This window comes from Lepus europaeus, chromosome 6 (genome assembly GCF_033115175.1).
Source record: "Lepus europaeus isolate LE1 chromosome 6, mLepTim1.pri, whole genome shotgun sequence".
Lineage (NCBI taxonomy): Eukaryota > Metazoa > Chordata > Mammalia > Lagomorpha > Leporidae > Lepus > Lepus europaeus.
The window spans coordinates 2,232,331-2,259,921 of NC_084832.1; the positions used below are offsets into that span (position 1 = coordinate 2,232,331).

Sequence of the window (27,591 nt, forward strand, 5' to 3'; positions counted from 1 at the left end):
AGGCTGTGTGGACGGCAGTGCACCTCACACAGAGGACCCGGGACCGGCAGGCTGTGTGGACGGCAGTGCACCTCACACAGAGGACCCGGGACCGGCAGGCTGTGTGGACGGCAGTGCACCTCACACAGAGGACCCGGGACCGGCAGGCTGTGTGGACGGCAGTGCACCTCACACAGAGGACCCGGGACCGGCAGGCTGTGTGGACGGCACCTGATACAGGTGTTTACAGATTGTCAACACAAATTAAGCTTTTATAAAATCTTGCAGACAATACAGTTTCTAGTACAAAACTGACCTCCCCAAAAGGTTTACAACAATCTTGCCTCTTCAGAAATGTGAGTTCTCAAACCCTGAGGAACTTGATCCTTGAAATGCCGCTTTTACCCACCTGAGTCTCGCCCGTTCAGGGTGTCACTTACTTGGTGCACTCCTCTAAAGACTGTACGAGCATCTGCTGGAAAGTACAGATCTCCTCCAGATTCCCCAGCAGATGTGCAGTGTTCGCCGAACTCAACCTAGGCCAGAAAAACCGCAGTGAGAGCACGCGACCACGCCCGCCTCACGCTCCCCTTCCCCGCCCAGCGCCCCAAAGTCCTCACTTAATAAGCGCTTATGTGGCAGGCAGACCGGCTCACCGATTCCCATCCCATTGTTTCACCCACCACCCCCTGCAGGTAACAGTCCGCAGTGAGACTACGTTACGGGTACGCAGCTCGTCTTCTGACTCACTTCTCACTGGTCTGCAGCGGCCGCAGGTAGGTGGAAAGCATAGTCTGCAGTTCTTTAGAATACTCGTTTTCTGTTTCTAAAATGTTCTGTAGCACCTACAACAGATGACGGCTCAGTGTTACCTGGCGTCCCGAGCGCTGCTACCGGGATCTGTACGCTGCGGCAGGAGCGTCAGCACTGTCCCTGTCCACTGCCGGTATTCACTGAGGCCCACTCCTGCAGTACTGCCCGGGCTGCGGAAGAAGGATCAGGCCACCCACATCTGACCCCAGGACACCCACGGGGAGGCTACAGTGAGCTTTGTCATCACGCAGGCAATGCCAAGGCTACCCAGACAACGGAGAAGCCACTGGCAGCCTCCGGGTAGAGCCGCACGGCTGAATCTCCACAGCACTCTGCTGTGCCAAAGGAAGCACCCACAGCGCCCCCTGCTGGACTCCACTCACACTACGTCCCACGCTAGCACCACAAATCAGAGCAGAGGGCGATGCAGGGGGGGTTCTGACTGGGGCAGAGGGCGATGTGGGGGGGTTCTGATTGGGGCAGAGGACGATGTCGGGGGGGTTCTGACTGGGACAGAGGGCGATGCGGGGGGGTTCTGACTGGGGCAGAGGGCGATATGGGGGGGTTCTGACTGGGGCAGAGGGCAATGTGGGGGGGTTCTGATTGGGGCAGAGGGCGATGTGGGGGGGTTCTGACTGGGGCAGAGGGCGATGCGGGGGGGTTCTGACTGGGGCAGAGGGCGATGTGGGGGGGTTCTGACTGGGGCAGAGGGCGATGTGGGGGGGTTCTGACTGGGGCAGAGGGTGATGTGGGGGGGGTTCTGACTGGGGGAGAGGGCAATGCGGGGGGGTTCTGACTGGGGCAGAGTGCGATATTGGGGGGGTTCTGACTGGGGCAGAGGGCGATGTGGGGGGGTTCTGACTGGGGCAGAGGGCGATGTGGGGGGGTTCTGACTGGGGCAGAGGGCGATGTGGGGGGGTTCTGACTGGGGCAGAGGGCAATACGGGGGGGCTGTTCTGACTGGGGCAGAGGGTGATGTGGGGGGGGTTCTGACTGGGGGAGAGGGCAATGCGGGGGGGTTCTGACTGGGGAGAGGGCAATGCGGGGGGGTTCTGACTGGGGAGAGGACAATGCGGGGGGGCTGTTCTGACTGGGGAGAGGGCGATGCAGGGGGGTTCTGACTGGGACAGAGGGCGATGAGGGGGGGCTGTTCTGACTGGGGAGAGGGCGATGCGGGGGGGTTCTGACTGGGGCAGAGAGTGATGTGGGGGGGTTCTGACTGGGGAGAGGGCGATGCGGGGGGGGTTCTGACTGGGGAGAGGGCGATGTGGGAGGGGTTCTGACTGGGGAGAGGGCGATGTGGGGGGGTTCTGACTGGGGCAGAGGGTGATGGGGGGGGTTCTGACTGGGGAGAGGGCGATGCGGGGGGGTTCTGACTGGGGAGAGGGCGATGCGGGGGGGTTCTGACTGGGGAGAGGGCGATGTGGGGGGGGTTCTGACTGGGGCAGCGTCTACACAGACATGCAGTCCTCAGGACACAAGCTGGAACTTTCTATGTATTCAGCTGATACATGTAAAATATGCCTCAATAAAAAGTCTAAGTTTGTTGCTTAGCTTGCCTCTAGAAGCTGAAATCCATTTCTGGCTCTCATTAGAGAATATGATAGCGTCAGTTTATGCTTCATATTACAATTTTTCAAAGTTAAAGATCCATTACTGTACATACACAGCAGATTACATATTAACTTTAAAGTAAACACCCTATGTCAGTGCATCAAATTAGCCAAAATTAACTTACTATTAAAAACCAAGGGACAAACACGAGTGCAGAGCAGCTGAACCAACACAGGAACAGCTTCTGCAGCAGCTGCCGGGAGCCGAGGCTCCGAGGGCAGGGCGAGAAGGCTGGGAGCCGAGGCTCCGAGGGCAGGGCGAGAAGGCTGGGAGCCGAGGCTCCGAGGGCAGGGCGAGAAGGCTGGGAGCCGAGGCTCCGAGGGCAGGGCGAGAAGGCCGGGAGTCCAGAGCGAGCACGCTGCTGGGATAATTCTGCTAAACGCAGCTCTCAAACCTGCGTTTGCCACAACCCCACCGGCTCCCCAGCGGGCCATAAGGCGCCTGCAAGTGGTACCTCAGATCCCCAGGAAGACGCCTCCTTTCAGACAGGTTAACCTGTCCTGAGTCAGAGTCAGTGCACAGCAGGGCTGGACATGGCCCTGGGGTTAACTTGTCCTGAGTCAGGGTTGGTGCACTGCAGAGCTGGACGTGGCTCTGGGGTTAACCTGTCCTGAGTCAGAGTCAGTACACAGCAGAGCTGGACGTGGCCCTGGGGTTAACTTGGCCTGAGTCAGAGAGTTGGTGCACTGCAGAGCTGGACGTGGCTCTGGGGTTAACCTGTCCTGAGTCAGGGTCGGTGCACTGCAGAGCTGGACGTGGCCCTGGGGTTAACTTGTCCTGAATCTGAGTTGGTGCACAGGGCAGGACGTGGCCCTGGGGTCAGGGTAACTTGTCCTCAGTCAGTCAGTGGGTGGCAGAGCAGGACGTGGCCCTGGGGTCAGGGTAACTAGTCCTTAGTCAGTCAGTGGGTGGCAGAGCAGGACGTGGCCCTGGGGTCAGGGTAACTTGTCCTTAGTCAGTGGGTGGCAGAGCAGGACGTGGCCCTGGGGTCAGGGTAACTTGTCCTCAGTCAGTGTCAGTGGGCGGCAGAGCAGGACGTGGCCCTGGGGTCAGGGTAACTTGTCCTCAGTCAGTCAGTGGGTGGCAGAGCAGGACGTGGCCCTGGGGTCAGGGTAACTTGTCCTCAGTCAGTCAGTGGGTGGCAGAGCAGGACGTGGCCCTGGGGTCAGGGTAACTTGTCCTCAGTCAGTCAGTGGGTGGCAGAGCAGGACGTGGCCCTGGGGTCAGGGTAACTTGTCCTTAGTCAGTCAGTGGGTGGCAGAGCAGGACGTGGCCCTGGGGTCAGGGTAACTTGTCCTCAGTCAGTCAGTGGGTGGCAGAGCAGGACGTGGCCCTGGGGTCAGGGTAACTTGTCCTTAGTCAGTCAGTGGGCGGCAGAGCAGGATGTGGCCCTGGGGTCAGGGTAACTTGTCCTTAGTCAGTCAGTGGGTGGCAGAGCAGGACGTGGCCCTGGGGTCAGGGTAACTTGTCCTTAGTCAGTCAGTGGGCGGCAGAGCAGGACGTGGCCCTGGGGTCAGGGTAACTTGTCCTTAGTCAGTGTCAGTGGGTGGCAGAGCAGGACGTGGCCCTGGGGTCAGGGTAACTTGTCCTTAGTCAGTCAGTGGGTGGCAGAGCAGGACGTGGCCCTGGGGTCAGGGTAACTTGTCCTCAGTCAGTCAGTGGGTGGCAGAGCAGGACGTGGCCCTGGGGTCAGGGTAACTTGTCCTTAGTCAGTCAGTGGGTGGCAGAGCAGGACGTGGCCCTGGGGTCAGGGTAACTTGTCCTTAGTGTCAGTGGGTGGCAGAGCAGGACATGGCCCTGGGGACGTCCCAGCCTCCAGCTCCCACAGGGCCTGACAGCCGCAGAGGAGGTGAAATCCTTCCTTTAACCCTCTCGGTCCCCAACAGGGTCAGTACTGCAGACTCGGGCTCGTCCTCCGTGTCTCTCTGACACCAAGCACATGCACTAAGACGTGCCGTGTCTCCCAGGACTCACCAGGGTCAGTACTGCAGACTCGGGCTCGTCCTCCGTGTCTCTCTGACACCAAGCACATGCACTAAGACGTGCCGTGTCTCCCAGGACTCACCAGGGTCAGTACTGCAGACTCGGGCTCGTCCTCCGTGTCTCTCTGACACCAAGCACATGCACTAAGACGTGCCGTGTCTCCCAGGACTCACCACTCACTTTCCATCAGTCACGCAGGACTGTGCAGCCGCAGCGAAGCTCTCACGCAGGCCGGGATTTTTTTTTAAATAAAGATTTATTTATTTACTTGAGAGGTAGAGTTACAGACAGAGGGAGGGAGGGAGAGAGAAACGTCGTGCATCTACTAGTTCACTCCCCGAATGGCCACAATAGCCAGAGCTCGGCTGATCTGAAGCCAAGAGCCAGGAGTTTCCTCCCGGTCTCCCATGCGGGTGCAGGGGCCCAAGGACTTGGGCCATCTTCTACTGCTTTCCCAGGCCACAGCAGGGAGCTGGATCGGAAGAGGAGCTTCTGAGACATGAACCAGTGCCCACATGGGATGCTGGCACCGCAGGCAGCTGCTTAACCTAGCACGCCACAGCGCTGGCCCCTCCCTGTGAGCTTAGCTAACTCAAATGCTGATGTGTCCCTGCAGAAGGTCAAACACAAACACTGGCTTTCACGCACGCTGCCTGTGCACCGCTGCCCCTCACTGCGTCCTGCACGCTCCAGAGACGGCACGGTCACTCAGGCAGAAGAGCGAGCCTGATTAATTTAAAGACCAGACTCTCGCCGGCGCCGCGGCTCAACAGGCTAATCCTCCGCCTTGCGGCGCCGGCACACCGGGTTCTAGTCCCGGTCGGGGCACTGATTCTGTCCCGGTTGCCTCTCTTCCAGGCCAGCTCTCTGCTGTGGCCAGGGAGTGCAGGGGAGGATGGCCAAATGCTTGGGCCCTGCACCCCATGGGAGACCAGGAGAAGCACCTGGCTCCTGCCATCAGATCAGCGCGGTGCGCCGGCCGCAGCACGCCAACCGCGGCGGCCATTGGAGGGTGAACCAACGGCAAAAAGGAAGACCTTTCTCTCTGTCTCTCTCTCTCTCACTGTCCACTCTGTCAAAAAAAAAAAAAAAAAAAAAAACAGACTCTCACTGGTGACGAGTGGTTCCTCCTTGGGTGGGGCCAGCCAGCGGGAGGGGCGGCCACGCGGGGAGCTGACTGCCACTCACCTCAGCCACGCGTTCTGACGGTAGGAACGGCCCTGAAGGACGCCTGTGCGAATCACCTCTGCGCACAGTTCTGCCCATTTCTCTGGAGAGAACGCCACAGAGCAGAACTGCTGCACGGGGAGCTGACGTCCTCGGAACTGTGCACACCCTGCCGGTTACTTCTCAGAAACCTACGTGGATCCACAAGTCCAGCGTTACAACTGAAGACTGTCTCTTCAAATCTGCACCCTGGATTGTAACCGTGTCACCACATTCCGTACGGTGAGTTTAACCACCGCTTCAAAGCTGTGAGAGAGGCCGGCGCTGTGGCGCAGCAGGTGGTTTGAGTCCCAGCTGCTCCACTTCTGATCCAGCTCCCTGTTAACATGTCTAGGAAAGCAGCAGAAGATGGTCCAAGCATTTGGGCCCCTGCAGCCACGTCAGAGACCTGGAGGAAGCTCCTGACTTCCGCCTGGGCCAGCCCTGGCCACTGCAGGCCGTTTGGGGAGCGAACCAGTAGATGGAAGACCTCTTTCTCTCTCTCCCTCTCCTTCTCTCTCTGTATTTCTGCCTTTCAAACAAATAAATAAATAAATCTTTAGGGGAAAAAAGACATGAAAATTTATCTGTATTTAACCTGCCCATCGTTTTCCCCATTAATCTTAGTCCATTTGTCTTAATGCACCCTTAGACACTGCAGGTCATCTTGTACTACACTCAGACCTGTCGCAAATCATGTTCCAGGGAGCTTATAATTTGGCTTCTACTGTTTGATAGCAAAGAGTTTATTTAACATTGAGCAGCCTCAAAGATTCTGACTTTTTCCTTCATGACATCACCAACTGCTGTGAGTTTTAGCAGCCCCAGCCCACACACAGCCCCAAACACATCCCGCAGCCACAGACAGATCACCTGTGAAGCGGAACTCACGGACGACAGTATTTCAGCACCATTCTGAGTCCACCTTTGACATAACCCTAATCTGCACGGTCCAAACGGGAGCCGGAGGAAAACAAGCTCAATAAAAGCAAGAATAAAAAAAGATGAACAGAGACAACAGCCACTGTGGGGGAGAGAAACTACAGAAGCAGCCAAGCAGAGGGGACACAGACCAGCACCACACGGCAGGAACGAGCCTGGAGCGCCCAGAGCAGCGCACTGTATCTGTGCAAAGGCCCCGAAACCAACGAAAAACGCAAGACATTCAAAAGGAGAAAAACCAGGAAAGTGTCACTATGCATCAAAAACCAGGCAGAAAACCCCTCTGTTGTCCGGGGGGGGGGGGGTGCGCTGGGTCACAGGGCTGTCCCTGAGGGGGGACACTGGGTCACAGGGCTGTCCCTGAGGAGGCGGGGGGGGGCGCTGAGTCACATGGTGGCCCCTGAGGGGGGACACTGGGTCGCAGGGCTGTCCTGGGGGGGGGGGGGGGGATGCTGGGTCACAGGGCTGTCCGGGGGGGGGGGGGCAGACGCTGGGTCACAGGGCTGTCCCGGGAGGGGGGGGGCACTGGGTCACATGGTGGTCCCTGAGAGGGGACGCTGGGTCACAGGGCTGTTGGGGGGGGGGGGCGGATGCTGGGTCACAGGGCTGTCCCGGGGGGGGGGGGGATGCTGGGTCACAGGGCTGTCCCTGAGGAGGCGGGGGGGCGCTGGGTCACAGGGCTGTCCCTGAGGGGGGACACTGGGTCACAGGGCTGTCCGGGGGGGGGGGGATGCTGGGTCACAGGGCTGTCCCTTTAAGAGACAGGGACACTGGGTCACAGGGCTGGGGGGGGGGGCAGATGCTGGGTCACAGGGCTGTCCCTTTAGGAGACAGGGATGCTGGGTCACAGGGCTGTCGGGGCGGGGGGCGGATGCTGGGTCACAGGGCTGTCCCTTTAGGAGACAGGGATGCTGGGTCACAGGGCTGTCGGGGCGGGGGGCGGATGCTGGGTCACAGGGCTGTCCCTTTAGGAGACAGGGACGCTGGGTTGTCGGGGGGGGGGGGCGGATGCTGGGTCACAGGGCTGTCGGGGGGGGGGGGGGCGGGCGGATGCTGGGTCACAGGGCTGCCCGGGGAGGGGATGCTGGGTCACAGGGCTGTCCCTTTAGGAGACAGGGATGCTGGGTCACAGGGCTGTCCCTTTAGGAGACAGGGACGCTGGGTCACAGGGCTGTCGGGGGGGGGGGGGGCGGATGCTGGGTCACAGGGCTGTCGGGGGGGGGGGGGGCGGATGCTGGGTCACAGGGCTGTCCCTTTAGGAGACAGGGACGCTGGGTCACAGTGCTGTCGGGGGGGGGGCAGATGCTGGGTCACAGGGCTGTGGGGGGGGGGCGGATGCTGGGTCACAGGGCTGCCCGGGGGGGGATGCTGGGTCACAGGGCTGTCCCTTTAGGAGACAGGGACGCTGGGTCACAGGTCCAGGCTTCAGAGCAGCTGTGCGCAGTGTGCCCTAAGAGCCACAGGAAGCCAGGCTTCAAAGCTGGGTGAGGTGAAGATAACGACTCGGATACAGCCTTTCACCACAAAAGGAATCTAAGAGAAATTCTAAATTGAGAAACACAATAATTGCAATGGGAACTTCACCAGAGAAGCCCAATGGCAGATCTGATGGTGAGAGAAGAATCAGCAATATGAAGAAAATTAACAGCAATTCTCGAATCTGAGGAACGGGAAGACAAACGCACGGTGGCCAGGGCTGTTCTCACCCACAGACACACGACAGTCCCAGGAGGCCACAGGAGATGCAGACAGCGAACGCCCACCACGGTAAGTGGCTGCGAATCGTCTCCTGCTTCCCGGATGCTTCGTCTGTCCTACCCGTTAACAACAGTAAAAGGCTCACACCCACCCACACTCATGGTGTATCCGAATTTCCTAACTCCAAACGGTGGGTCCTGGACCCGCAAATCCTACCCATGCTGATCCCACATCGCGACTTCCCATCACTCACGGAACCTTCCCTAACGAGACCACTGCACGGCACCACACACAGACCCTCCCCTAACGAGGCCTCTGCACGGCACCACACACAGACCCTCCCCTAACGAGACCCACGCATGGCACCACACACAGACCCTCCCCTAACGAGGCCACTGCATGGCACTACACACGGAACCCTCCCTAACGAGACCCGTGCACGCCACCACACACGGAACCTTCCCTAACGAGACCCGTGCACGCCACCACACAGGGAACCTCCCTAACGAGACCACTGCACGCCTCACACCTATTTTCTCTACCTTCAAATGAGAATACTACACCAAGAGACGACTCTCTATGAACTCTGTGACTGATGCAGCTCCATACACACACAATTCAGAAGCAATGCTGAGGTCAGAGCGTCCTCCCACTCTGACTGCAATGTGTTCTGTCTGTGTAAGGACACTCAGAACTGGACAGAGACCGAGCACGCCATGCAAAGAACAGCGCCCCAGCACGCCTAGAGGCACGGCGCCTCACCGAGACCCCAGAGACACAGTCGGCACCCGCTCGGAAGCTGCTGCTCGCGTCTTCTGAGCACCGTGACCCAGACGACAACTCGCTCTCCAGGCCATGGCTGTGCACACACAACACCTTCCCGAGAAAAGCGATGACACACACAAGCAGGCACGAGGAACGGGCACACATCCACGTTACATTCTGAAAAACAAGGCAGTCAGCGCAGCCACGTCCCAGCAGCAAACGCTCAGCAAAGCAGCGGCGGAGACACAGCGCGCCAGAGCGCCCTCGGAGAGGCAGGCAGGCCCAGAGCTGTAGTCGCGAATGTCCTACAGGCTGACGGAGGTGAGGTCCAGCAAGAGCGGCGAACTGAGACAGAAGAAAAGGGAAGCAGGAAGTGAGCCTCACAGGACAGACCCTCGGGAAGAGAAGCATCTGGCTGGGTGACAGTGAAAGGGAGGCGAGACACCGCTGGCGAGGCAAGCGGCACGACGCCTACCTAACCCGCACACTCCACCGGGAGGCGAGGAACGAGGCCACAGTCACAGAGGCAGAGGTGACGGACCGCAGCGGTGCCCACACACCAGGAAGCTCAGCAAAGGCGGGACTTCCGCCACGTGCTCACTGCTCCGTGACACCAACAAAGCCCCACGGACTGAGCGGATCCCCCGAGGCCAGCCTGCGTTGCACCAAGACGTGGGGCAAAGCAAAGCGAAGGCTCAGGAGGAAGCTGTCCCTGCAGACCGCAGCCCCAGACTGCGACGCCGAGGCTCAACCTGGTACATTTCACCACCACTGCCCAGCAGAGGTGGGGACGACGCGGCACCCTGACAAAAGCGCTGTCACCAAGAACACTGGCCAGCTGCCGCCTCCCACCGAAGACCCAAGGATCCCCCGGCTTCATGTGTACAGCTCCTGACCATGGAAATAGAAAGGACTGGCAGGGAAGCAGTAACAAAATTACAATCATCCATGCTCAGAAAGTCCCTGTCACTTCCAGTTCATCTCAACAGAGAACATTTTCCGTCTCTGTAGTGTGTGCAATTACACAGCGACAACAAACATCAACGTCACACACATTAATACTACAGATACTTCTCAAGCTCACAAACGGACATCGAGTCTCAAAACACAGTCTTGAGCACGTGCACGTCTGGACAGCCTCGATCCCACACCACGGACACACACGTCCATCCCGCCTCCAGCCGGGCCTGGCCTTCGCTGTGGCGGGCAGCTGGGAACGAATCAGCGGCTGCAGGATCTCTGTCTGTCCCTGTGTGTGTGCGCGCATCACATAAACGACCTGAGCAGTAAAGGCACACGTTTGGTGGCTTGTAATGGCAGGGGAAACAATCATAATACTGTGATACAGAAACAACATTAGGACACAAACGCAACATTATGAAATACAGATTAGAAGGGATATACCGCAACAGCCAAGGTCTTATCTGTGGGCAGGTCCCGAGTGCTGCCCCCCCCCCCGCCCGCCCGCACACTCCAGCTGGCCGCCCTGCGTGCTGCCCTGCCGCGCGCGTCCCGCTCACACTCACCACGTTGTAATAGCTCTTGCTGATGGCGGCTGTGTCGAATCCTTTGGGAGGGCTCTTCAGCGCTCCTGACTTGGGAGACACAGGCTTCTCTGAAACGGAAATGCAATTTGCTCATCGGTACCAGACAGGACACACACTCCAGGCCTCACGCCGTCATGGCCCCTCAGCCAGCCGCCTCGGCTACACACCCCACCGAAAAGGACAGCCCAGCAACCAGCGGAGCGCCACGGACCACGCGTCTCTGTCACCGCACAGCCTCACCCACCCTGGGCCCCCAGTGTGGGGTGGACTCCAAAAATGGCTGTCAGAAACGGTAGCTACACACACAACTTCAGAGAGCAAACGTGAAACACTGCCCAAGCAGGGCTGGAGACGGGGCAGGGGCTGGCAGAGGCCGCAGCGCCGAGCACCCAGGCCCGGGCCGCTCTCACAGCGGAGCGCCAGGAAGCAGAAGGGAAGTCACGGGGGCGGGGAGGAGGGGGCAAGTGCAGCGGCCCAAACACGGCAGGGGCTCCAACGTGTGAAACGGCCCCGCTGGCACAGGGGGCTCAGCCGCATCCCCTGTCGGAGTGCCGGTTCAAGCGGAGGCCACTCTGCTTCCGACGCAGCTTCCTGCCAGCGCGCCCTGGGAGACAGACGATGGTGGTTCAAGTACATGGTCCCTGCCACCCAGGTGGGTGGCCCGGACGGAGCTCTGAGCACCTGGCTTTGGCCTGGCCCAGTCTGCTATGGAATCCGTGGGCAGGAGATTTCTCTCCCTCGCTCTCTTGCTCTGCCTTCTGTGTAAGTAAAAATAAAACATTGAATAAACTAACATGGCACTCCTCATGCAGCATCTAGCGGACAGCAAAATGGATACCAGAAAAGCATTTGTTGAATAAACACACGGCTCTTGGTGTATGTGTCTGTGTGTCACTGGTTCTACAGGGTATCCGTCAATGTTCTGTAGGCTGTGGGTATCTGTCACTGCTTGTACAGGGTGTGCGTGTCACAGGTTCACTGGTTGTACAGGGTGCGGGTGTCACTGGTTCTACAGGGTGTCTGTCAATGTTCTGTAGGCTGTGGGTATCTGTCACTGCTTGTACAGGGTGTGCGTGTCACAGGTTCACTGGTTGTACAGGGTGTGGGTGTCACTGGTTCTACCAGGGTGTCTGTCAATGTTCTGTAGGCTGTGGGTATCTGTCACTGCTTGTACAGGGTGTGCGTGTCACAGGTTCACTGGTTGTACAGGGTGTGGGTGTCACTGGTTCTACAGGGTGTCTGTCAATGTTCTGTAGGCTGTGGGTATCTTTCACTGGTTGCACAGGGTGTGGGTGTCACTGGTTCTACAGGGTGTGTCTGTGTGTCACTGGTTCTGTAGGGTATGTGTATCTATCAGTAGTGTTATGGAGGTGTGTCGCACAAAAGAAAGAAAAAAAATGCCCCAATACAGCTCCCAGCCTGTAAGCTGGGATGTGCGGCCTGTGGAGTAGCTGGTGTTAAGTCTTCCTTTAACGCTTCGCTGTCAAGCGTCTCCAGATGGTTGAAAGATGAGGAGACCAGAGAAGGTGTTATTCCCGGCTAGGACACTCTCCCCACAGGACAGAAAACAAAACTCGACGGAAACAGCTAGCTCTGAAACAGAAGAAACACAAGGAAGAAAGACAATCTACTCTTTCTAACATCTTTCATTCTCAATCCCGGAGCTGCAGGTAAGAATTTAACTGTGGAGGAAATAAGATAAAGTTTTCTGGAAGGAAATTCTGGCTACTACATCCTACAAAAGGAAGCGGCAGGCAAGGGGAATCTAGACAAATCCGGCTAAGCCAAGCAGTCCACTTCCCTTAGCAAGGACGAGGTCCCGTCTGCTGGGGAGCAACACAGGGAACCTGCGAGGGGAGGGGCGGCCCCGCCTGCCACCCTGCCCCGCACGCCTCACTCCTGGGCAGCAGGCTCGTCACCAGTGCACGCGTTCCAGGCACAGCGTCGTAACCATGACGCAGCACACAGCAGAGCAAGGTAGCTCCTAGGAAGCCTTAGGGACCCTTGTAGAACCTTCTGGAAAAAAAAGCACTAAAGGGCAAGTAAGAGAGGCAAAGTCACGGCCACTCATGACAAAGAAAATGGATTAGAAAACGTCAACTTTAGGGGCTGGCACTGTGGCGCAGCGGGATAAACAGCGCCTGCAGTGCTGGCATCCCTTAGGGGCACCAGTTCGAGTCTTGGTTACTCCACTTCAATCAAGCTCCCAGCTAACGCACCTGGGAAAGCAGAGGAAAATGGGCCAAGTGCCTGGGCCCCTGCACCCACTCCATGTGGGAGACCTGGAAGAAGCTCCGGGCTCCTGGCTTGGGTCTGGCCCAGCTCCAGTCATTGTGGCCACTTGGGGAGAGAACAAGCAGATGGAAGATTTCTCTCTCTCTCTCTCTAACTTTGCACTTCAAATAGAATAAATCTTTAAAGAAAAAAAGGGAAAACTTCAAGTTCACTAGTATCCTAATGAAAACATACTTCAGCCGGTCAAATAGCCAAAAATCAGTGAAATTCACTGGACTGGGTGTGGGGAGTCGGTGATCACGAACATAAGGCAGAGCTACCTCCCCAGGGACTCACTGACCGGGCAGCAGCCCTTCCCTTTCTCATAACGATCTAAAAAAAACGCTGAAAACAACAGAACTCAAACACAGATGTGCGGAAGGAAAGGCGAGGGGAGCGCCGGGACGCCAGAGGCACGCTGCGGACACTGCCAACGGCGGCGGGGGCTGGCATCCCGGCCCAGGGACCAACTGGGGCGACAGCCACACAGCCCCCGCCCACCTGGGAAGACGGACGAGGAGCTGGTGACCTTGCCCGGCCCATGGGGAGAAGCCCAGAAGCTTCCTCCCCAGGAACAGAGAAGCAGTAAGGAAGGTGTGGCACCCAGGGAGGGGACACAGCCTGGAAGAAGCCACACCTGAGCCGCACCTGCCTAGGTGCGCTCACCTCCTGCAGCTCCTGCAGGAGCGCCAGGGTTTACCCAGGACTACAGCAGTCTGCAGGGGCCCGGAGGACGTCAGTGCTACCCTACCCGCGCACGGCAGGAAAAGTCGCACAAGCCAGGGCCAGGGCACGTGCCCACAGCTGCTGAAACCCCGGCAAGGACCAAGCCACACAGAGGAGGAGGCAGGGGTGTGCGAGAGGCACCGCCTCGGGACGCAGCGCCCAAAACAGAGAAGTCGAGGGCACCCACGGGACCTCGCCAGCGGGCACAAGATGACGGGAAAGGCGAGATGGAGACCGCAGCGGGCACGAAAAGAAAATCCAACGGACAGGTGAGACAGCACGCGAGAGGAGGGACTGTGCCGTAAGACCCCAAGACTCGAGGAATGCACCCAAAATTCAGAGTTCAGTGAAGCAAAGTGCGTGGAAACTGGACTCGCAGCCACAGAGGGCAGGGCCACACATCCGGTGAGAGTCCCACGGCAGGGGAGGGTGAGGGAAGCAGGCAGCCGTGAAGGGCAGAGCCCCTGCCTGGCCAGGCAGCTCCCTGGGACTGGAGCCCCGCACGGCCGCGCGGTCTCCTCTTTCCTGACTGCTCCTGCCCGGCCACTGCTCCCTGCTGGGGCAGCCCTTCTGCAGGGACCCCAGAGGGCGCCACCATGCGTGCCTCCAGGCAGCTCGCCCCCTGGCGGACTGGCAGGACAGTCACGGCCGCTTGCCCCACCCTGCCTGCTTTATGCATAGGAGGTGCCTCCGTGGACTCCAGTCACCAGTCCCTCTGCTGGCCGGCCACAGTTTCCTGAATCCCATGCCCCTTTCCCGCGAGGTCATGGTGGCCTTGTCACGCATGCCCCTAGGTCTCTAAGTGATGACCTGCTAGCAGTGGACACTCCTGACCTTCCTCTGAAAATGCTGTCCCTGCGCCGTCCATCTTCCCTCACTTTGGCATGCGAATGGACCACTGCACACTAACGCAGACCCACACACACTGTCCCGGGCTGAGCTCCCGTCACCACCCCTCAGCTGTTCCCACCACGGCCCTCCGGCACCTTCCCAGCCATGCTACACGAGAACTCCCAGGGCCAGCACGCGGGTGCCCATGGCCCAGCCTCAGGGCTCTTGTCTCTATGAGCTCAGAACGCCGACGTCCAGCCATCAGCACACCACACGGTAACTCCACGCCACCGTCCTCATCTGCGTCCAATCTCCTTGTCTGGACCTGGCAGCCGCGCCTCCACAGATCCTGTCCTGGATGCTAGCACAGAGCCCAGGACGGCCACCGGCTCCTCTCCTCCCCACACGGCTGCCTCCGGGCAGAGCCCGGGCTGGTTTTCCCGTCCCAAGGTTCTCCACTCCCACAAGTCACCCCGTACGTCCTAGCTAAGTGGATGCTGGCTGTGGTTTTAGAAGGCAGTGTGAAAGGCGCAGAGGACTACAGCAGGGTGGCGGGGCAGAGAAGAGCGTCAGGCATCAACCGCCCAGCGTCAGAGGTGGAGCGCGCTGCTCCGCGCATCAGTGTCTCCAACAGGGGAGCACCGGCACATGGGGGTGGCATTGGGGGCAGCAGGTTGAACTGCACCTGCAATGCCCACCTCCTACACGCGAGCCAGTTCCCAGTCCCGGCTGCTCCACTGCCCAGCTCCCTGCTGTGGCCTGGGAAAGCAGGGGAAGATGGCCCAAGTGCTCGGGAGACCCAGAGGAAGCACCTGGCTCCTGGCTTTGGCCTGGTCCAATCCCGGCTGTTGCAGCCATTTGGGGAGTGAACCAATAGATGGAAAATCTCTCCCTCCCTCCAACTCTACCTTTCAAATAAACGGTGTCTTTAAGAAAAAAGCAAGCCCAGGGGAAGGAAGGAGGGAAGGGAGTCAGGAACGAGGTGTCGAGGACACGGGGTCGTGTGGCAGCTGCTGAGGAAGAGGCCGTGGGCCAGGGGCTGTCTCCGTCCCAACATCTCAACCCTGGACCTGACAACCTGACCCCAGGCCACTCTGCAACTGATCCACTGGACCTGGCCCCAAGAAGAGGACGGCTGGCCACCATCACAGAACGCGCCCACTGCACACCGCGACGCACCTGGCCACCATCACAGAATGCGCCCACTGCACACCGCGACGCACCTGGCCACCATCACAGAACGCGCCCACCACACACCGCAACGCACCTGGCCACCATCACAGAACACGTCCACCACACACCGCGACACACCTGGCCACCATCACAGAACGCGCCCACCGCGCACCACGACGCACCTGGCCACCATCACAGAACGCGCCCACCACGATGCACCTGGCCACCATCACAGAACACATCCACCGCGCACCGCGACGCACCTGGCCACCATCACAGAACACGTCCACCACGCACCGTGACACACCTGCCACCATGACAGAACACGTCCACCACACACCGCGACGTACCTGGCCACCATGACAGAACGTGCCCACCGTGCACCACGATACACCATGAAGGCAGCCCGTGAGCAAGTGCACGCGTGGGATGTTAACCCACAGGAATACTTCCTTCCACATTCCAACAGACTCCAAGCCACCCATCAGGACCACTCTGTGCCTAACGCCGAGTGCCCAACCACGCTTGGTGGGCTTTATGCCCCGAATTACGTCCTTGCCACCCACCAGGAAGTCTGCTCTCTAAGGAACAGCGCTGAGACCCGCCACACGCAGACTCAGCCTCACAGACACTCCTTCCCCAGCGGCCCGCACAGCCAGCAGCACCACCAGCTTTAGGGCGCCTAAAGCGGGCCTGGCTGCTTCTCGCCTCCTCGCGTCTCCCTGGAGCTCAGGAAATCCGGTACCACCATCACGCAACACTGCTCACTCACAACACGTCTACACCCTGTACAAAGACTGCTCACTCACAACACGTCCACACCTGTACACACTTACACTGTCCACTCACAACATGTCTACACCTGTACACACAACGTACACCAACGAGGAGGAACCCCCGGGCTTCAGAGTAGCAAGGATGCACTCCCAGGAGGCTGCGCACGCTCAGAACCGCAGGCTGGTATCAGATACACGCCGGAGACACCGGCCCCCAGGGGGCGCCACCTCAGACAGGAAACCACGTTGGGAGGGAGCGTGCCTGCAGCACTCCCACCTGCCCTCTAAGCACGGAAGGCGCCCAGGGCCCGAGCAACCACAGGGAGCACCTGGACCACCTGGAGACGAGCAGCCCAAAACCATCACATCGCTAGATCACAGCCTGTCTCTCCCCAGCGTCGCCATCGGTAGATCGCGGCCTGTCTCTCCCCAGCGTCGCCATCGGTAGATCGCAGCCTGTCTCTCCCCAGCGTCGCCATCATAGATCACAGCTTGTCTCTCCCACAGCGTCGCCATCGCTAGATCACAGCCTGTCTCTCCCCAGCATCGCCATCATAGATCACAGCTTGTCTCTTTCACAGCGTCGCCATCGCTAGATCACAGCTTGTCTCTTCCACAGCGTCGCCATCAGTAGATTGCAGCTTGTCTCTCCCAGTGTCGCCATCATAGATCACAGCTTATCTCTCCCACAGTGTCGCCATCGCTAGATCACAGCTTGTCTCTCCCACAGTGTCGCCATCGCTAGATCACAGCTTGTCTCTCCCACAGCGTCGCCATCGCTAGATCACGGCCCGTCTCTCCCACAGCGTCGCCATCAGTAGATCGCGGCCTGTCTCTCCCACAGCGTCGCCATCAGTAGATCGCGGCCTGTCTCTCCCACAGCGTCGCCATCAGTAGATCGCGGCCTGTCTCTCCCACAGCGTCGCCATCGCTAGATCACAGCCTGTCTCTCCCATAGCGTCGCCATCATAGATCACAGCTTGTCTCTTTCACAGCGTCGCCATCGCTAGATCACAGCCTGTCTCTCCCATAGCGTCGCCATCATAGATCGCGGCCTGTCTCTCCCACAGCGTCGCCATCGCTAGATCACAGCATGTCTCTCCCATAGCGTCGCCATCGGTAGATCGCGGCCTGTCTCTCCCCAGCATCGCCATCAGTAGATCGCGGCTTGTCTCTCCCCAGCGTTGCCATCGCTAGATCACAGCTTGTCTCTTCCACAGCGTCGCCATCATAGATCACAGCTTGTCTCTTCCACAGCATTTGTAAACCAAACCAATCACAAGGAAATGCGAAGAGAAACCCTCCACTTGCGCTCCCAGCGATCTCACTTCACAAGGCCGCCAGGAGCCATCTATTTTGAACTTGGCACCACGTTTTGTTTTTGAAAACTCAGCACTATGTAGACTGCACGTTACAGTCCCACATCAGTCAAACATACTCGTCAGAACAGGAAAGCTGCTCCAAGGGAGACGGCCACACGCTACACACGGTCTAACCCAGAACGTCACCGTGACCCTCGACTTCTACCCTTGACCGCCACAGAGGAAATCCACACACCACGTCCTTCACGCCCGATCCAACGCCCAGGTCCGGACGGCAGCCAAGCCCTCCTCCGCCGTGCTCAGGTAGCTGCAGCACGGCCACTCCCCAGGCCCCACTACCGGATAAAGCATTGTAGAACAGCACGTTACCAACAGGCGAAAAGGCACCCACTGAATCACGGGCTTCCCGGCCCAAGCTGCCGGTCGCAGGGTCGGTGTGGCCCCCGCAGAGTGCTCTCGGCTCACAACACGTCTACACCTGCACACACTACACTGCTCACATCACATCTACACCTGTACACACTCACAACACGTCTACACTTGTACACACTACACTGCTCACAACACATCTGCACCTGCACACACTACACTGCTCACATCACATCTACACCTGTACACACTCACAACACGTCTACACTTGTACACACTACACTGCTCACAACACGTCTACACCTGCACACTACACTGCTCACTCACAACATGTCCACACCTGTACACACTACACTGCTCACTCACAACACGTCCACACAGTACACACTACACTGCTCACATCACGTCTACACCTGCACACACTACACTGCTCACTCACAACACGTCCACACCTGTACACACTACACTGCTCACTCAGAACACGTCCACACCTGTACACACTACACTGCTCACTCAGAACACGTCCACACCTGTACACACTACACTGCTCACCCACAACATGTCTACACCTGCACACACTACACTGCTCACAACACATCTACATCGGTACGCACTACAGTGCTCACAACACGTCCACACCTGTACACACTACACTGCTCACATCACATCTACACCTGTACACACTCACAACACGTCCATACCTGTACACACTACACTGCTCACTCAGAACACGTCCACACCTGTACACACTACACTGCTCACCCACAACATGTCTACACCTGCACACACTACACTGCTCACAACACATCTACATCGGTACGCACTACAGTGCTCACAACACGTCCACACCTGTACACACTACACTGCTCACAACACATCTACACCTGCACACACTACACTGCTCACCCACAACATGTCTACACCCATACACACTACACTGCTCACAACACATCTACACCGGTACGCACTACAGTGCTCACAACACGTCCACACCTGTACACACTACACTGCTCACAACACATCTACACCTGCAGACACTACACTGCTCACTCACAACACGTCCACACCCGTACACACTACACTGCTCACTCACAACATGTCCACACCTGTACACACTACACTGCTCACAACACGTCCACACCTGCACACACTATTGCTCACGTCTACACCTGCACATACTACACTGCTCACAACACATCTACACCCGTACACACTACACTGCTCACTCAATATACGTCTATACCTGTACACACACTGCTCACTCACAACACGTCTAGACCTGTACACACTTACACTGCTCACTCAACATGTCTATACCTGTACACACGTACACTGCTCGTTCTCCTACACACACACACACACACACACACAGCCCTCAGACACAGAGCACAGCAAACTGCATTTCAGGTTTGTACTGACACTGGCCCTGAAAAGGAACATCATGACACACACCTGTCGGCGTGACAGCACAGGTAACAGGTCTGAGACGCCTTCTAGACTGTAGGAAATGTTGCCAAGGCAGACGAGGCTCATTTAGACTGGAGAGCCAGTGTGGGGCTGGGTAAAACTCCAGTCTCTCCTACGACCAGGGTTTCCCACATCAAGTCCAGCTGGGACCCCCCCACTCTGCCCACCGCTCCCCTCCCACAAGAACAGTGCAGGCAGGGCCACCACCGCTTACCGCTGGGCTTGATCTCACGCACGTAGTTGCTGGGGAACCAGCCCGTCCTGCCGTTGTGCGTGCCCTCCCACCAGCCTCCTTCCTCCACACGCGTGACGTGGATGACGTCCCCCTTCGTAAAGGACAGTTCATCCTCGTTGGTCTGCTGGAAATTGAACTTCGCCCGGACGATCAGCTGACTGTTGCTGTTATCCGTCATGTCCTTAAAAACAGGGGAATGGCAGAGAAACCACATGGTGTCACCCACTTGTGTATAAAACACTTCGTGTGACTGTTAGACACTCGCCAACAGTCCAACAGCAGGAAAAGTGAAGATGCGGTTCAGCTTTCCCTCCCCTCCAGCCCAGCCCCCAGAGAAACCCTCTCAGTGGCTGGGAAGGGTCTTACTCTGCACCACTGGCCCCGCACGCACACTTCCACACACACACTCAGACACAGCCCCCAGGATCACGCTGTTCACGCCTCATTACAATGTACCAAAGTGTCAATATGCTGCAGTTATTTGTCTAACGTTACTTAACAATACCACGCGCTGTGCCTGCAGCACGACTCTGCTCTACACTGTTGGATTTTCTGGTTATTTTCAGTAGTTTTCTGTGCACTGTAGACGTGTTTCTCATGTTTTGCAAACCAGGGCTGCACTAAAAGCACGCAAGCGCCTACCCGAGTGTGGCCGTGAGCAAGCCTGCACCTTGCGTCCAACTCAGAGCGCACAAGGACCACACCAGCAGCCTCCCCACCAACAAGCCGTCGTGCACAGATCCCAGCCAACCAGGGGCCCAAGGGCCTTGGGGGACACTGCACCACAGGCACAGCACAGCATCTGCACTGGGTCAGGTGTGAGGGACTTGAGCGTCCACGGATGTCACGTCTGCAGAGGTCCCGAGGGAGCATGTCCCTGTTTCCAAACTGTCCCCCCATTAAGGAGACTCCCCACCAACAGCATCTAACAGGCCTCACTTCCCCGAATGCACACCAGCTCTGGTGACTGCCGTTCTGTCTTTGCCTACTGCTGACCTGCATCCCTCTCAGCGAGCACGCACTTCCCTCGCTCGCAGAGCGGGGCAGGCAGACGGGGCTCTGCAAAGGCTGGGAAGCTGAACGGCCAGTGGAGGCAGACAAACACGTCCCCAAGAGCAGCCCCTCTCTGGCCAAAGGAGCAGGAAAGGGGCAGCCAAGCAGGCCCTGGTGGGGGTCGAGTCCCAGTCCTCCTCACCCATGCAAACCCCTTCACGGCACTGGCAAGAACCATGTGTCTCGTCCCCACCACGGACAGCAGGTGTCAGGGACCAGGGACACCAGCAAATCAGGCAGGGAGTGCCAGGCACCACCCCACCACCAGGTGGCAGCAGAGCCCTATCTGCCCACACAGCCAGCGCCTAGCCCTCTACCACCTGGGGGGCTGAGGCGCAGGCCCAGTCCAGCTCCACGAGGCCCACAGAGGCCTCTGCCCACCAGCAGAGGGAGGGCTCGGAAGATGAAGCTGTCTCCAGAGCCGCCCAGGAGGCCAGGACCACTGCACACACCCACCCGGGCGGTAGCCTGCTGGCAGAGCAGAGGGAAACGGGAGCCAGCACCCCCGCCACTCTCTCCAAAGAGGCTGCCAGGCACTGGGAACAGCCAGAGAAGCAGACCTGGAGTGAGAAGATGAGCGGCCGCTGGGGTCGGGGAGAGGGTTCCGGCAGCCAGTGCAAAGGGTTCAGGAAGCGATCTCAATCCTGCTCAGGTCCCCCGAGGTCCCCCCGGGTCCTCCCGGGTCCCCCCAGGTCCCCTCGGGTCCTCCCCCAGTCCTCCCGGGTCCCCTCAGGTCCTCCCCCAGTCCTCCCAGGTCCCCCCGGGTCCCCCCAGGTCCTCCCCCGGTCCTCCTGGGTCCCCCCAGGTCCTCCCCCGGTCCTCCCGGGTCCCACCCCCCGCTGCTCCCCGGGTCCCCCCAGGTCCTCCTCTAAGTCCTCCCCAAGTCCCCCTCCAGTTCTCCCCCAGGTCCCCCTAGGTCCCCCCATCCCCCCGTCCTGCCCTCAAGACCCCCCCAGGTCCTCCCAGGGTCCCCTTGTCCCCCCAGGTCCCCCCCAGGTCCCCCCATCCTCCCCAGGTCCTCATAACAGAGGACAGTGGTGAATGGCGCAGTCCAGGCCCTGGGGGAGTAACGGGTCAGCTCTGACTCCGTATCTCAGGAGCAGGCTCGACAGACGCGGCAGAAGAATCCCAAATTTGGCAAAAGACAAACACTCAGGAACCTGAGTGAACCCCAAACAGCATAACCTAAAGCCACAGCATAACAGACGTCTGATCACTGAGGACGAACAGGTCTTAATAAGAGGAAGAAAAGCCAAGCACAGACGTGGATCTCAACAATGCACCGCCCCGGCGTCCTTCCTCACTGCACAGGGATCCCCGTGATGGGCATCTCGGGGAGGAGGTAGTACATGCAGTGCGGGGGGAGAGCGCCCAGCAAGGCGCAAGCAGGCCCGGCCTCCAGAGAGTCCTGCGGAGCGGTGGACGTAGACTCACACACTGGACACGGAGAGATCTTTAGCTCACCTGAGCACCAGCAACCCCACAAAGCACAGGGAATGAGAAAGGGACAAGACCGCACGGTGATTTGCCAGGTCCTGGCACAACCTCCTCCTGCATCCAACCGCAGCCAGAGGGAGAGGCCAAGAGGGAGACAGCGCTGGGGGTGTCCTGAGAGTAAGGGGGCGCAGGGGCGCACCGCGGGAGTCCTCGCACACTTGACATTAACCAGAAGGGCGTCTCATTTAGAGACACACAGGCGGATACCCGAAGATCCAGCAGAAAAGGCTGAAAGTGGCCGTGGCTACTGTTCTCTGTTCCTGAAAGCAAGTCTTAGAACTCGCTGGAGTTTTACACCAGGCACACGTGCCCATCACTACATCAAAGACCGGGAAAGACTCCACTCAGCTCCAACGGGAGAGGCTCGGAAGACACCCAGCCGACGGCATCACGCCACGGCGTCCCGTCTGAATGGCAGGTAGAAAGGCCCGTTACGAACGCCTAACGATTCAGGAGTAACATAACGCCAAGCAGAAGGTCTAATGCCAGTCTCGCCTGCACAGAGCTCAGAGCTGCAGCCGGCAGAGTCCGCTCAGACGCAGGCCCTGGCCGGTGGATAAAGCCCACCCACGGGAGGCTCAGGCCGACTCCTCCACTGCCCACCTGGCCACCCCTGCAGTCTCCTCTCTGCAACTCCGCCCCAGCTGGCTCTGCAGAAGACACTCGCAGGGCCTGCGCTGTGGCACGGCAGGGGAAGCCACTGCCTGCCACACTGCCATCCCCTATGGCACCGGTTCGAGTCCCGGCTGCTCCACTTCTGATCCAGCTCCCTGCGAATGCACCTGGGCAAGCAGCGGAAAATGGCCACTGCACCCAGGTGGGCGACCTGGAAGCAGTTCTGGGTTCCAGGCTTTGGCCTGGCACAGCCCGGGCTGTTGAGGCCATTTGGGGAGTGAAGATCCATCTCTCTCTCTAGCTCTCCCCCACCCCAACCCTGCCTTTCAGAGAAATCTTTACACACACACACACACACACACAAGTCCTGGCGCCGACATCCACAAGCAAACAGCCTGCAGAGAGCAACGGGAGAACAAGCACGCAGCCTCTCCCCACGAAGGTCCAGGCGCCCCGGGAAAACCCCGCAGCCGGACCCCAGCGGCTCCAGCTCAGCGCCAAGCACTGGGACCAGGCAGGCAGGGATGGGGCAGCACCAGCCTGGATGCAGGTGGACAGGACACCAGGAATGACACGGGAGGTGAGCACGTTTCACCTGCAGGTCCCAGAGCAAGCACAGGCCCTGCGCTCTCCCAGCACGGGCCGGGAGGTCATGCCCAAAGGGCAGGGCAGCGTGTGGGTGAGGCAGGAGCAGGAAAAAGGCCACGGAGCGCAGCAGCCGCCTGAGATCCGTTCACGTTTCTGTTCAACAAACCCCCCGCGTGGCAGGACACGCAGCTATCGTCAATCGCTTTGGCATACGTCCTCTAAGGCACCTGTCGGGCTGGCAGGGGCGACACTGCCACACGGGCTCTGCCACCTGCTGCAGCTGGGAGGCACAGGAAGCTTGGCCACGTGGGCTGTGTTCCCTCACTTCTGCAGGAGCTGCCGAAACGGTGCAGACGGGGGCTGGGCAGCAGTCGGCCCCCGCGAGCCAGGAGGGCGCAGGCACGGCCAGCGGGAAGGTCCCCGTGGGAAACCTGCCCGCTGCACACACCACACGTGTGACTTTCTAGATGCACGCTACACGTCAACACGTCAGTAATGGGAGGCCCTGCAGACAGCCCCCCCCACTGCCATTGAAGGGCAACAGCGGCCCCATGCAGAGCACACAGCATGCCACCCCCGCCCGGCCCTATCCTACTGAGCCCCTCCCCTCCACCTTCATCAAGTCTGCCCCACCCCCCACCGCCCTGCAAAGCCCAGGAACCCCAAGCAGGGCACACTGGCCAGCCCACACCTCCACCCCCACCCCCGCCCCCGCCCTGCCCTATCCTACTGAGCCCCGGACCTTCATCAAGTCTGCCCCACCCCCCACCGCCCTGCAAAGCCCAGGAACCCCAAGCAGGGCACACTGGCCAGCCCACACCTCCACCCCCTCCCCCGCCCTGCCCTATCCTACTGAGCCCCGGACCTTCATCAAGTCTGCCCCACCCCCCACCGCCCTGCAAAGCCCAGGAACCCCAAGCAGGGCACACTGGCCAGCCCACACCTCCACCCCCTCCCCCGCCCTGCCCTATCCTACTGAGCCCCTCCCCTCCACCTTCATCAAGTCTGCCCCACCCCCCACCGCCCTGCAAAGCCCAGGAACCCCAAGCAGGGCACACTGGCCAGCCCACACCTCCACCCCCTCCCCCGCACTGCCCTATCCTACTGAGCCCCTCCCCTCCACCTTCATCAAGTCTCTGCCCCACCCCCCACCGCCCTGCAAAGCCCAGGAACCCCAAGCAGGGCACACTGGCCAGCCCACACCTCCACCCCCTCCCCTGCCCTGCCCTATCCTACTGAGCCCCGGACCTTCATCAAGTCTGCCCCACCCCCCACCGCCCTGCAAAGCCCAGGAACCCCAAGCAGGGCATGACAGTTGCCCTGCTCTGCAGTCCATCTACTCTAAACGCCAACAAGCAGCCAACGCCCCAGGAGCTCCTATTCACCACACACCACTGAAGGAAGGCAAAGCATCCACGGCGAGAGTTGGAAGTCTCGGAACTGATGAAATAGAGCACAGTACCGCACAGCGGAAGTGGGAAGATGGAACATAGATTGGAGTAATTTTCTAGCAAGCCTGGGACCAGCACTAAAGCAAGCCCACTGGACAAGTGCCGTGAGCCACAAGCTGCCCGGGTCCCTGGTCCTGGGGCAGTGGGCCTCAGGCAGAGGACCTGCTCTGGAGATGAGGGCACTGCTGAGCGAGACACAAGGGATGGCAGACGTCGCTGCTCCCGACCCGCGACAGCACTGGGCACTCAGCGATGACGAGACAGCAGAAATTCCAGCAGCACTGCAAGAACCTTAAGGATGAAGAACCGGGGCTGGCACTGTGGCGCAGACGGCTACGCCCCTGCCCGTGACGCCAGCGTCCCATCCGGGCGCTGGCTGGAGGCCCAGCTGCTCCACTTCCATCCAGCTCCCTGCTAATGCGCCTGGGAAAGCAGCAGAGCATGGCCCAGGTGCGTGGGACCCTGCACCCATGGGGGAGACCTGGACGGAGCTCCAGGCTCCTGGCTTCGGCCTGGCCCAGCCGCAGCTGTTGCGGTCATCTGGGGAGTGAACCAGCTGATGGAAGATCAACATCTCTCTCTTTTTCTCTCCCTGAGACTCTGCCTTTCAAAAACAAATAAACCTTGTTTAAGAATGAAGGAGGAGGAGGAGGCCAAGCCTTACCTATGAGAGAAGCCATGCCCTCAATCTCCCAGGCCCACGTGCAGCCAGAGCCTGGCACACTGGGAGTGAGAAGCCCACCCAGAGCCGAGCAGGGAAGGGGCTCAGCTCAGTGCATTTGAGAAAGCGAACGAGGACAACGCCAGCATCCACTGGCCGCGCTGCTCCCCGCCCAGCCCCTGCTGACGGCGCCTGAGAAGGCAGCGGAACATGGCTCAGGGTCTCGGGAACCCACCATCCACATGAGACCCACATGGAGCTCCTGGCTTCAGCCTGGCCAGACCTGGCTGCTGTGGGCATCTGGGGAGTGAACCAGTGGACGGGAGGACTCTCTCTGTCCCTCGCTCCCTCCCTCTCCGACATGCTGTCATTCCAATAAAGCAATCTGGAAAGAAAAGACAAAACTAAACAAGGACTGGGGGGGGGGGGGAGGGGAAGGGGAGGGGAGGGGAGAAGGAAGAAGGGGGAAGGGAGGGAAGGAAAGGAAGGGGAGGCGGAGGGAGGGGGAAGGGAAGAGGAGGGGAGGGAGGAAAGAGAAGGGGAGGGAGGGAGAAGGAGAGGGGAGAGGGAGGGGAGGGGGAGGGGAGGAAGGGAAGAGGAAGGGGGGAAGAGGGGGAGAGAGGAAGGGAGGGGGGAGAGGAAGGGGGAAGCAAAGCAAACACAGGGAAGAAAAGACCAGAAGAAAGCAGGCCACCAGTGCAGCAGGGAGAAGCAGCAGTGAAGTCAGGACTTCCACCGCCCTGCGCAGGGGGACTCCGGTTTTGCAGGTTAAAACGTGACCGTCAGCACTGCAGGGCGGCTCAGGCAGAGGCTCTGAAAGAGGTGCGGGGGGACAAGGAACCTGCGGGCAGAGGGACTAAAACAGCACCCTGAAGTCCTGACCCGAGGAGGCTCCCTGCACCGCACTGCCACTCCAGGCCCTGGGCAACAGCGGGGGCAGTGCTGGAAGGTGGCTTCCTGCCACCCACTCGGGAGTCCTGGACTGGGTTCCTGACTGCTGGCTTTGGCCTCTGCTCAGCCCCAGCCTTTGCGGCCACTGGGAAGTGAACCAGCAGGTGGGAGATCTCCCCATCTCACTGCCTCGCAAATTAAAATAAAACTAAAATTCCAATACTGACCCTTGCTCAGGCAGCAGTTTCCAATTCCGATTTCTACAATTGCAAAGCTAGGATGTACTGCAGTCAGATCACAGAGAGTGCTCAGGAAGCTACAGGCTGCCTCTTAGTGCAATGTTTTCACCACAAACCATGAGACACGGGCAGAATGAGAGAAACGGGTGCCTCCCCAGGGGGCCCCTACGCCTTCGACACTTCGCCAGCCTTGCGTCATCAGAAGGGGTTCTCAGTCCAAGACAATCGCTCCACAACGGGAGAAGTGAACCACAGACAGCGACCTGGGGCAAGGCAGCAACGGCTCTAAGAGACGCCTGGCCCAGTTCAGTCCCGAGACCACACGCGGTGGGAGCACCGGGAGCACCGAGCCTTCTCCCGCAGCACAAGAGCGGGACCCTAACCTGCACTTGGATCTCCGCACCGTCCATGAACGCGCTGACCCCTACTGCACTCAGAGGCACACACGTGCCATCCGGCCCACCCTCCCTCAAAAAGAAAATCAGACGAAACCCACAGTGGGTGAAGGGTGAGGCGGCAAATCCCCCAGAACACGCATTCCCTGACACTCCCCTCACCTGCTTTGTACAACAACACAGCGCTGACAAGCACTGGCCTGTCCCTCCTCCTGGGCCTCCTGACAGACACCCTACAGATCACACCAGAGAACTCCTCCGGCAAGGGAACCGAGACGCCCAGATCGCACACCGGGCTGAGGACGGAGGCCTGGGAGTGGACACAGCTCGCGGTCACATTGCCTGGCGCCAGAGGGAGCACAGACAGTGAGCACTGGCCCAGGACCGCGTGAAGGCCAGACCCCTCCCCATCTCCCCACCTTTCCACACCCAGGACCGTGTGACAGCCAGACCCCGCTTCATCTCCCCACCTTTCCACACC

General features: G+C 59.4%; 1 protein-coding gene across 1 annotated transcript in view; it reads right to left on the reverse strand.

Moving 5' to 3' along the window:
• The window catches only part of ARHGEF7 (Rho guanine nucleotide exchange factor 7), a 178,896-nt gene that overhangs the window by 67,054 nt on the left and 84,251 nt on the right, over positions 1-27,591 (reverse strand). The window contains exons 5-8 of the mRNA XM_062193930.1: positions 19,700-19,901; positions 10,527-10,615; positions 730-824; positions 420-515 (exon numbers count right to left, since the gene is read on the reverse strand). Coding sequence (XP_062049914.1) covers positions 420-515; positions 730-824; positions 10,527-10,615; positions 19,700-19,901 — 482 coding nt within the window. The remainder of the gene's footprint in view (positions 1-419; positions 516-729; positions 825-10,526; positions 10,616-19,699; positions 19,902-27,591) is intronic.